We start from the raw sequence: 12776 nt of genomic DNA, 5'->3' as shown, positions 1-12776 counted from the left end.
ATATATATATATATATATATATATATATATATATTATATATATATATATATATATATATATATATATATATATACTGACACTTTGAATTCGAATTATGTTTTTCGCAATCACGAGTAGTGACAGGACCCTACTCATTGGAGGCTGTTGTTTCTCGAAACGGCTCATGTCCTCCCAAGCCTGCCCCTCCTCCTGGGCGGTTACGTGTGTGTATGTAGGAGTGTGTGTGTGTAAGCAGGACATGGACGCCACCGCCTAGGAGGAGGGGATTCTGGTGGACAATGCTGCTAGTGGAGTCTAGGACCAGAGGAGCAGCTCCGTTCTCCGGTGGACGGCGGTGTTGCAGAGGCCCCTGGTCCATTCTGAAAAAGGAACCGGACATCATGGACGGTCAAATGAAAGCAATCAGCAATCGTGATTGCTCAAAAAAAAAAAAAAAAAAAAAAAAAATCCCCACCATATTTAATTGAGATTGAATAACAGATCGACTTGCTAAAACGAACTTTGTTGCGACATGTGTGTCCAATGCCTGTTCCCAAATACAGGAGAATATGAATAACGTGCAGAAAGTCACTGCCGCATAAGCCAGGGAAACGGCAAAACTACAAGCAATGTACCATGAGAGGACACCTGCCTCCAACTCGGTTATTGACTATACCAGACTAATGAGTTCATAACAAGAAAGAGACTGCCGTCGCTGGATGGCATAACCGGACTGTTGGTGTATTGCTTGCAGTAAAATGTGAATAGTTTAACAGTTTAATGTTTTAACAATAACGTGAAAAAGTACGATATGAGTGCATTAGAGGTGAACTGAGTTAAGTCAACAAACGAAAATACTTTTTTTTTTGGAGCAATCACGATTGCTTATTGTTCTCACTTGGCTCTTTTTGGCGTCTTATGATTTTATTTTCTCCCCGCCTCCCTCTGCAGCACCACCGTCGACCGGCCTCACGATGCTGCTCCTCTAGCGGGAAACTTCTCCAGGTTGCGTCCATATCCTACACGCATACACACACATGCCTACACACACATATACACATACCTACATACACACATACACATACCCACACACTCATGTCTGCACACAGACACAAACACACGCCTACGCAAACACATACACACTCACACACACACACGCCTGCACACAGACACAAACACACACACATACACACACACACATGCTCACATATACACACATGCCTGCACACAGACACAAACACACACGCCTACCTACACACATACCCACACACACACACATGCTTGCACACACGCAAAAAGCACGTGATTGCGAAAAACATAATTTGAATTCAAGATGTCAAAATTGAAATTAATTATTATTTTTTAAGTTTATTTTAAGCAGCATTGTAAATATTGGAAATTATTATTCGATCAAATAACAAAGAGTTACCAATTGTAAAGTTGGGGGGGGGGGGGGGGGGGGGGGTGATTGTCGACTAAAGAAGAAATTAAAAAACTTGTAAACGGGAGTCATGTAAAGTTCAATGATTCACTCGTAACTTTTCACACAGTTTATATCTAAATAGGCTCTGATTGATATTATTAGCATAAGCGTCCACCGAAATTTGCATCGATATTTAACAAATAAGCCAATTCAGAATCAATTTACATTGTAGTGTTTCAGTTGCATGATATACGAACTCAGTTCCTCGCAAATTACATCCAGTACACTGTAAATATTTTTCATTTTTCCTTCATGTTCGATGAACAATCAGAGTTAATTCTTGTGAAAAAAATGTAATTTCATATTGCAGCTTTATCTATTGTGTTGTATATTATGTACATAATTATTGTATAACCACTTTGTTTCATTTAATGGCATATTGTTTCTCTAAACGGTATTTTCTTTATTATTTTCGAAAATCTGAACTACCTATGGTCCCAATTAGTTCGTATTTTTAAACTTCTACTGTATTTCAAGTGCACCATCTATTCCTTTTTAATTGAGCAGATAACTAGAGCGGCAGATCGCCTGCTACAGTTATTCTCATATTCTCAATATCCTTCGGTTCTTAGATCGATTCACATCTTAAAATAATCGTGGAATTTTTGTTCTTCCATTGAGCCGAGAAGATGATTTAGGTGAAAACGATTTTTTTTTTTTTTTTTTAATAAACGTGATCCAAAAAATTAACGTTTTACTGTAGTGCATAGGATATAGAGCACTTAAAGCTGCTGCCATGTCCCCATTCTTGTCTTATCGTATTCCTTCTAAGCGAATTCTAATCAATATTTTTATCAGTTTATTAATAATGGCTTCCTTTTTCCACACTAACGCGATTATTTAGTGCAGGCAAATTTTTTGATAAAAATAATTAAAAAAAAAACTATGATTGTACATTACTATAATATTAGTTTTTCTACTTGCGTTTAGATAAAATTAATGATAATGGGACATGATTTCCCATGAGTGTGTTTTGGTATGAGCATGAAGGATTAAATTTATGGAATTTTCGTTCAACTTATATAACTTCTACTTGAAAAAGGGTCAATGGAAATATCGCAATCTCAGTATCAGAAATTACTTTTCGAAAAGCGGTACAAAATCGGATTGTCCAGCATCAAGCTGAAAGCTGAAATAAACTTATAAGTTTTCGTTTCAATTTTGAGAACGAAATGCGGTCCATTGTGACTAACGCCATCTATTGGCAAATGGTTTAATTATTTTATTTGCAAGAGAAAGTAGTCTTCTCAATTTGAAAACATCATGATATTTTGATGTAATCGATATTTATTTTTTGAACTATGATATTTGCAAGAAACATTATTTTTAAGTCCATATTTTGTAACACTATAAGAAAATGAACTGAAAAGTATTTTGAGTATGCAGTTACCATTTAAAGCGTTTAGTTTGAGCTGAATGGAAATATCTGATATTTTCGAACTATGATTAGCGAGCAGGGAGAGACCCATTTTGAAAGAATAAATAAATAATTCTGACTAACTTTCTTCACACAGGATGGAGGAGTTTGTTTTTATTTTCAGACGGCTCTGTGAAAAACTAATTCGTAGCACCAACACAAAATGAAGTGCTATATTTCTGCAAGTTGCACTTTATTTCCAGCAAGTGTTATTCTACAACTCTAAACAATTTGCCTGCATTGTGATAGTTAACAATCGAAATTTTATTGCATAGAATAACGCTATTGCTTAGGGAATGGCATTCTATCACGAAATACTGCTTTTGAATTCAAAAAAATTATCAACTGAAAATATTTTGTTTCCAATGACAACGAACACGCGGAAAATATTTCCATCATTTTATACAAAACAAATTACTATAATTTCCACTTGTTTTTTGACCATTTTCATTTCTTCGTGAAACTCCGCAATGCTTTTCCTCAGAACATGAGGAAACAAAAAATATGTCGAAATAATTTTAGCCTTGACTTTTTATTTGCCTTTGAGTAATTTAGAATTTTCTTTGGTAATTATTATTATTACTTTTTGCAGCTTGTTTATGACAAATCAGATTTTACAAAGTGAAACACACTTAAATGTTTCTTTCTTTTTCCTTATAAATCATGACTTTCGTGAAGTCATAGTCAGCCGAACAGGTATAAAACAATAACCCTAATGTGCAAAAAAAAAAAAAATATTTAAAGCAAAAAAAAAAAAAAATTCCTAAGTGGTTTTCTATCTCCATTATTAATACCACATTTTATAGAACTAGTTTTTTTATTCTCAAAACACCAATGATGGTATAGTAAAATAAATAGTAATAAAAACCGAAAATAATATTTTTTTTTTTTTTTTTTTTTTGAGCAATCACATTGCTTATTGTTCTCATTTGACTGTTTTGGCGTCCTTTGATTTTATTTTCCCTCTGCCTCCCTCTGCAGCACCACCGTCGACCGGCCTCTCGATACTGCTCCTCTAGCGAAAACCTTCTCCAGGTTGCGTCCATATCCTGCACACACACACACACACACACGCATACATGCACACCTACACCCACATACCCACACACTCATGCCTGCACACAGACACAAACACACATGCCTACATACACATACACGTGATTGCGAAAAACATAATTTGAATTCAAAATGTCAAAATTCAAATTAATTATCATATATATATATATATACTAGCTGACCCAGCCACGCGTTGCTGTGGCGAAGTAGTTGGATTAAAAAAATCTTTTACTCATTATTTTGATAGAATCAAATTAATATTTTTAATAGAGCTTAAAATAGTATAGCCGATTTTAAATCATATGAGATTGATAATGAGTGTGTTTCAATGTAAAAAGGGTTCATAAATGTTTCTGGAAAATAATGGGCAGCTGATGTGGCCAGTATCTGCCAGTAACATGTCTTACCAAAACCAGGAACGTTTTCCGATAAAATTCAGTAATCTTCCTGAAATTATCTCGGAAGCCTCCTGAAAAATTCAAAGATCTTCCCTTTTGAAGCTAGTCGTGTTTCTGGAACTTTAGTGTAAACTTAGGTAGGTATAAAAAAAGCTTGGCACGTTTCTGATTTATTAAGGAACTTCCATAAGCAGTAATGCAAATATAGCCAAACCTTAGCCAGAATTGCAAGCAAGTATCGAGAATTTTTACTCAGTAACGTTTCAGAATTTTTTTTACAGTGCAGGCTGAAGCAAGTACTTACTGAATTTAGTAAGTACTAACTAATCTTTCTATGGAAAAAGCACTATACTTACGCTTACTAAATTTTGCAAGTATGACTTCGGCCAAAAAAACCCAAAATAACTTGACACAGTAATAGTAAATATCGAAACTGATTGTAAAGTATCGGAATGTAGAAACTAAGCGTAAGCCACCATACACTTTTAGATTCTACACTACATTTTATTCATCTTAGCTTTCTCTATAGTTTGTAATCAATGACTTCTTTACAAAATACACTAATTAAATTAAAAACACATAAAAATTAAATTTCATCATATAACATTGACTTCAAACTATTGTTTCTATTATATGAAAACTGAAAATTATTTAAGCACTAAGTTGTGCACAATGTTCTTGCTTAACCTGTCTTCTGCCAATACGAAAGGTATGATAGCTTTCCCACTTGTGAGTAGTCGATATATGGTTGCCCATGAGAGAAACATGTATGTTTCAAGTCCAAACCGAAAGTAGACATTGTTTGGTCTTGATATCTGTTTATGGTCTTTGCAAAAGCTAAACGAATCGGAAATTGAAGCATTCCCAATGTGTTTGAAAATTATGACGATATTAATGGATTGCGTGGCAACGCAAACATTTCTCCTTTAAACTTTCTCATCAAAATTGTTGACTTTTGATGAAAAAACGTGTACCGTTGCATAATTTAGGTGGGTTTAAATCGAGAGAAAGAATAATTGGTACCAATTTTCAACCGAAAATTGTGTAGTCGCATTCCTGGGGTATTCAGGGAATTTAAAAATTCAGTTGGAATGTTTACGGTTTTTATTTCATCGACAACTGTATAGCCTTGTTCATCATTAACGGTCAGCATTTTTTTTCCAGCCGTCAGTAATGGCTCATTATTCGCAAATATTGTAGCTAAGACAGCGTATTTTCACTGTTTGTTTTCGTGGCAAATCAGTGTTAACGAACTCGGTGGCCCAACGATCAAGTGACAGCATACCATAATGACTAATTGGCAAATTTGAAATTGAAATGTAAAAACCTTCAGCCAAAACTAAAGCTTCACATTCATCTCTGGTGTAAAATCTGGATTTGGACATTTTTGTGTTTGTTGAACTTTATGAAATACGTCTTCAAAAGTAAAAGTTATCTAGTTTCTCCACAGAAATGATGATTGCGTAGGATATTATGTCGTCAAAATTGTTTCAAACAGTTGACAAAGACTTTCTCGTTAGGTCAAACCTGCATTAGAAAGTGTCATCTCATAATGACTATGTATGAGGCCAATAAATACAATTTGCGACATCCATCGTAATATGTATTAAACTCTCGACAATTCACGGTCCACAAATATTCCTGTCTGTTCGGGAATGTTTACCGAAAACAAATGCAAAAAAAAAAAAAAAAAAAAAAAAAAAAAAACACTTTGTTTTGGATGCACAGTTTTGTTTTGGATGGAGTTTTGGTCCCAATGTCTTGGCTTTAATCATGCCCGAGATTGATAAATGTTGTATTCTTTGTTTACGTTGCTATCGTGATTTTCTGATTTTATTCAACACTGTAAAAACAATCAAAAAACGCCCTGAAAAATAATGGGCAGCGAATAGGCCCAATTTCTGCCAGTAACATATCTTTCAAAAAGTAGGAACGTTTTCCACTTAAACTCAGAAACCTTCCTTAAATTATCCTGAAATCTTTCTGAAGAATTCCGAAACCTCTCCGATTCGAAACAATCATTTCACTAAAACCTTCAGTGATAATCTAAGTAGCATGAGTAACTAAGGCAGATTTTTCGACTCACCATGAAAGTACCAAAATAAGAATCGCAACCATAGCCACTGCTAAGGACTTGCAAGCATGCACAAAGAATTCTACTTGTTTGTTACTCTTGGAAAGTTACGGAATCCAGAGACTCACTTACTCCCATTGAGAGTTACGTCACTCTGGACGGACTATGACGCAGGTATTGAAGCCAATTCTCATCACTAAAATTCATTAACCTTCCTGAAACTTATCCTAGAATCTTTTTGATGGATTCAGTCATCTCCCTGGCTAAAACCTAGTCGTGCCTCTGGACCTTCAGAGAAAACTTAGGTAATTTTAATACAAAAGCTTGACACCTTTCTACTTTTCCAAGAAAGCTCCAAAAATATTACTGCAAGCATGACTAAAGGTAAGTCAGAATTGCAAGCACGTACTATGAGACTTACTTGCCAGCGACTCCTGCAAAGCTTCAGAATTCAGAGGCTCATTCAGAGCTTGAGCTTTATAGACGGAACGTAATCTATTTCAAGCCGATACACTTAATAAATAAACTCAGTTAATCTTTAAATTGGGAGTGACATGTTCCGCGGAAATAATCAGTGACGTTACGTATTTTTTTACAATGCATTTAAAATAGCGCGGAACACTGGTAAATAGTTTTATTTCTGAGAGTCGGAAGGACACTTTAGTTTTTTGACACAATGTAAAAAAAAAGTATGTTTGGTGGTTGAAGTGCTCTTTGTAGAAAATATCTGCGGTAAAATATACTCGTTGGTCGTTTTCGAGATTTCGTTTCATACTGCAAGATACTGGACAGAAAGGTCTCTTTCGTATATGGGCAAACTGAATTATGCCAGATAGCTTCGTTGCTGCTTCTATAACTTACTCATCTTTCATAGTGTTATTTCGTCATTTTTGTCGATATTTCGTACATCAAATGCGACCTAATAGGGACCATTAATAACGTAATCGCAAAATTACTTAATGGAACTGCAAACTCGACATTAATATGAGGCTCATACGTTTTTAAAAGCAGTGGTGAGTATGGAACTACCCGCCGCTTATCATTTTCAACTTGATTTGTAGAAATTGACATTTACATTGAAAAGTGTGGCCACTATTCTCATCGTTTCTACGGCGATACAATTGCCATCGACATCCTTTCGAGATTTCGTTTCATACTGCAAGATACTGGACAGAAAGGTCTCTTTCGTATATGGGCAAACTGAATTATGCCAGATAGCTTCGTTGCTGCTTCTATAACTTACTCATCTTTCATAGTGTTATTTCGTCATTTTTGTCGATATTTCGTACATCAAATGCGACCTAATAGGGACCATTAATAACGTAATCGCAAAATTACTTAATGGAACTGCAAACTCGACATTAATATGAGGCTCATACGTTTTTAAAAGCAGTGGTGAGTATGGAACTACCCGCCGCTTATCATTTTCAACTTGATTTGTAGAAATTGACATTTACATTGAAAAGTGTGGCCACTATTCTCATCGTTTCTACGGCGATACAATTGCCATCGACATCCTTTCGAGATTTCGTTTCATACTGCAAGATACTGGACAGAAAGGTCTCTTTCGTATATGGGCAAACTGAATTATGCCAGATAGCTTCGTTGCTGCTTCTATAACTTACTCATCTTTCATAGTGTTATTTCGTCATTTTTGTCGATATTTCGTACATCAAATGCGACCTAATAGGGACCATTAATAACGTAATCGCAAAATTACTTAATGGAACTGCAAACTCGACATTAATATGAGGCTCATACGTTTTTAAAAGCAGTGGTGAGTATGGAACTACCCGCCGCTTATCATTTTCAACTTGATTTGTAGAAATTGACATTTACATTGAAAAGTGTGGCCACTATTCTCATCGTTTCTACGGCGATACAATTGCCATCGACATCCTTAGTATAGTATCATTTGTAAATTTTAATTAACTTCAGAATAAAAAACTTTGAGGAAGACAGCGCCATCTATTAAGAATTTATAGAACTAAACAATTAATACATACAATTAATACAAAATAAACATTTATTTACAACTAAAAATTATAAAAACCATCCTATCTTTTAAGTTGGACCAAATTGCAGATAGGTATGAAACTTGATAAAAATCGGTTCAGTAGTTTCGGAGATTACCCCGAACAAACATCGTGACACGAGATTTTTATATATATACTAGCTGACCCAGCCACGCGTTGCTGTGGCAAAAAAGTTGGATTAAAATAAATTTTTACTCATTATTTTGATAGAATCAAATAAATATTTTTATTAGAACTTAAAATAGTATAGCCGATTTTAAAACATATGAGATTGATAATGGGCGTGATTCAATGTAAAAAGGATTCCTAAATGCTCCTGAAAAATTATGGGCCGCTGATGTGGCCAATTTCTGCCAATAACATGTCATGCCAAAACCCAATAAAAGTTAATAACCTTTCTGAAATCATCTCGGAAGCCTCTTGAAAAATTCGAAGATCTTCCCGTTTGAAGTTAGTCGTGTTTCTGGAACTTTAATGTAAACTTAGAAAGGGATACAAAAAAAAAAAAGCTTAGCACCTTTCTGATTTACTAAGGAACTTCTATAAGCAGTAATGCAAACATAGCAAAAGCTTAGCCAGAACTGCAAGCAAGTATCGAAAATTTTTACTCAGTAACGTTTCGGATTTTTTTTTTTTTTTTTTTTTGGTTTTTTTTTTTTTACAGTGCAGGCTGAAGAAAGTACTTATTGAATTCAGTAAGTACTAACTAAATTTTCTATGGAAAAAGCACTATACTTACGCTTAGTAAATTTTGTAAGTATGACTTCCGCAAAAAAAAAAAAAAAAAAAAAAAAAAACTTGAAATTGATAGTAAATATCGAAACTGATTGTAAAATACCAAATGTAGAAACCAAGCGTAAACCACCATACACTTTTAGATTCTACACTACATTTTATTCACCTCAGCTTTCTCTATAGTTTGTAATCAAAAACTTCTTTACAAAATACATTAACTAAATTAAAAACATATAAAAATTAAATTTTTTCAATGAAGTAGATAACATTGACTTCGAACTATTGTTTCTATTATTTGAAAACTGAAAACTCTCTAATCACTAAGTTGTGCATAATGTTCTTGCTTAACCAGTCTTTTGCTAATACGAAAAGTATGATAACTTTCCACGTGTGAGTAGGCGATATACGGTTGCCCATAAGAGAAATATTTATGTTTCATGTCCAAACCGAAAGAAGACATTGTTTGTTCTTGAAATCTATTTATGGTCTTTGCAAAAGCTAAACGAATCAGAAATTGAAGCCTTTCAAATGTGTTTGAAAATTATGACGCTATTAATGGATTACGTGGCAACACAAACATTTCTCCTTTAAACTTTCCCGACAAAATTGTTGACTTTTGATGAAGAAACGTGTACCGTTTCGTAATTTAGGTGGGTTTAAATTGCGAAAAAGAATAAATTGTTGAGCCAATTTTCAACCGGAAATCGTGTAGTCGCATTGCTGGTGTATCCAGGGAATTTAAAAATTCAGTTGGAATGTTTACTGCTGTGTTTTCATCGACAACTGTATAGGCTTGTTCAGCATCAATGGGGAGCTTTCTTTTCCAGCCGTCAGTAATGGCTCATTATTCGCAATAATTGTAGCTAAGACAGTGTCATTGCTCTGTTGTTATACGTTGCAAATCAGTGTTAACTAAGTCGGTGGCCCAACTATCAAGTGGCGGCATATCATAATAACTAAGTGGCAAATTTGAAATTGAAACGCAAAAATCTTCAGTTAAAACTAAAGCTTCATATTCATCTGTGGTTTAAACTCTGGATTTGGACATTTGTGTGTTTGTTAAACTTTATGAAATACGTCTTCAAACGTGAAAGTTATATAGTTTCTCCTTAAAAAATAATGATTGTGTTGGACAGTATGTCGTCAAAATTGTTTTAAACAGTTGAATAATACTGTTTCTCCTTATGTCAAACCTGCATTAGAAAGTGTCAACTCCCAATGACTTTGTGAGACCAATAAATACAATTTGCGACATGCATCGGGATATGTATTTGACAGTCGACAATTAACGATCCACAAATATTCCTGTCTGTTCGGGAATGTTTACCGAAAACAAAACTGCTACAAAACCAGCGTGATTACAGAGGCAATTATGATTTTAAAAAAAAAATAATAAATTTATCTGGGAATAGACTCTTTTTTCGTCTCAACGGCAGTGTAGAAATTGTCTGGCCCTTTGTTGTACTGTATATTTTGATACAGTTCAATTTCACCGTTTCCAATACCCAGCAATTGCTTAGAAAATACTTGTACGATTAGATTATTTTGCGTTTATATTCGCATGTTCATGGCCAAGCCCATTATTTCGACATTACGCTATAAAAACGATTGTTTTAATCATGCGTTGATTTCATCGGAATAACTGGTAATTAATGTCTGCCGGAAGTCCCCTGCAGTATTCAGACAATTTCGCCTAAAAGTTTATCGTTGCCGTTCAAATCTTTCACAATCCTATGATGTGCTTCGAATGAATGCTTTTACTCATGATCCTTAGTACACTTACCCCAAATTATAATTTCACTCTCTTGCAACACTACAGAAATTCCACGCTTTTTTTTTTCTTTAATGTTACACATTGCGTTTTGTTTGTTATGAATATCTAATAGGCAACTTTAAACTGAATGTGCTGTTCGTCTACCATCTAAAAAAAGTAGCAGCAATGCCTGACGATGCAATTGTCACTGCAATTTTCTGTTGCGAACGTATTTTTGCAAGAATTAATGATATTAAAAATCTCTTGGGTAACAAAATAAAGAAAATAATTGTTTTCCGCTTAAATTCATTAACCTTCCTGAAATTAACCTGGAATATTTTTGAAGAATTCAGTAGCTTTCTTGGTTAAAGGCAGTTATGATTCTGGCAACTTCAGAGAAGCCTAAAGCAGGTTTAATATAATAACCTGGAACCTTCCTGCTTTTCTAAGAAAGCTCTGAAAGCATTAACGCGAAGACAGACTCTCAAGCTAGTTGCTCGAATGTAGTTCCTCTGCAACTCTTGCAAAGCTTCATGATCCAGATATCTTTTCGTACTCATTGGATGTTGAGTCAATCTTAACGAACCGCAAGCGCTTGCGAAACCGATACACCTATTAAATACGTTTAGTTAATCTTGATACTGGTGGAGAAAAATATTTTTCACAACGGTGTGAAATCTGCAATTTGTAGCAATTCAAGGAAACGTTTCGAAAAATATAATTGATTTTCTCAGGAAGTGAATAATAACCTGTAATATCCCGAAACGTTATATGGAAATTCTAAGCAACATTTCTGAGTTTTTTTAATCATGGTGTTTTTAGCAATAAGTCATACGATGTTAGAGTTATATCGATTAATTAACTTACACCGCCATCTATTAAGAATTTTTAGAACTAAACAATTAACTCACACTATTATTGCATAATTAATATGAAATTTGCAATAAAAAATTATAAAAACTATCCTATCTTTTAAGTTGGACCAAATGACACATAGATATGAAATTTGAGAAAAATCGGTTGAGTAGTTTCGGAGTTTACCCCGAACAAACATCGTGACACGAGATTTTTATATATATAGATATATATATTCGAGTTCCCAGTTTAGCCAGTTTAATACCACCAGGTTCACTAACAACGTCTACAATGCAAAGATTCAAATTTGAATCTTTCAGTTCCTAATATCGACGATAAACGCATAGAAAATGATAAAGGGTGTTTTTTTAGAGGTAGAGAACTTTAGGTTCAAATAAAACACGGTTAGATGTTCTTAATTTAATTGCCATGAATGTTGCTTTATTCGAAAGATTATTCTTGCCATTTTTATTTAAATATGGTTTCTGGCATATGGCCACCTCCGCTGACTCGGAGAAAGTCCAATTGGAAAGTCCAAGTTTCTCACTTTTTGCAGCAATAGAGGCCGTATGTCAGTAATAAGGTGGCGAATATTCTCTTCCAAGGCGTCAATCGTCTGTGGCTTATCGGTGCAGACCAGAAACTCCACATAGCCCCATAAAAAAGTCCAGCGGTGTTAAATCGCATGATCTTGCAGGCCAATTCACGGGTCCATTACGCGAAATTATTCGTTCATCGAACGTTTCTTTCAATAAATCAATTGTGACACGCGCTGTGTAGCGTGTTGCACCGTCTATTCATGGCGTCTATTCATGATGAAATGGCAAACCACACAAAACAAGTGACAACTATCAAAATGGCACACATATCAAACAGTGTTGCCAACTTAATGTTCTATACATCTAAAAAAAACACCCTTTAGTAATATGTTTAAATTATATCTGTAACTATAATTATTGAAGGCTGTAGTTGAGAAAAAATTCATTTCT

General features: G+C 34.5%; 1 protein-coding gene across 1 annotated transcript in view; it reads left to right on the top strand.

The window, feature by feature from the left end:
• Positions 1-6782: 6782 nt before the first annotated feature.
• The window catches only part of LOC129228333 (uncharacterized), a 16717-nt gene continuing 10723 nt past the window's right edge, over positions 6783-12776 (top strand). The window contains exon 1 of the mRNA XM_054863012.1: positions 6783-6792. Coding sequence (XP_054718987.1) covers positions 6783-6792 — 10 coding nt within the window. The remainder of the gene's footprint in view (positions 6793-12776) is intronic.

This window comes from Uloborus diversus, chromosome 8 (genome assembly GCF_026930045.1).
Source record: "Uloborus diversus isolate 005 chromosome 8, Udiv.v.3.1, whole genome shotgun sequence".
Classification (NCBI taxonomy): Eukaryota; Metazoa; Arthropoda; class Arachnida; order Araneae; family Uloboridae; genus Uloborus; species Uloborus diversus.
Note: the sequence above shows the minus strand (reverse complement) of the source record. Positions and strands in the feature narration are given on the sequence as shown.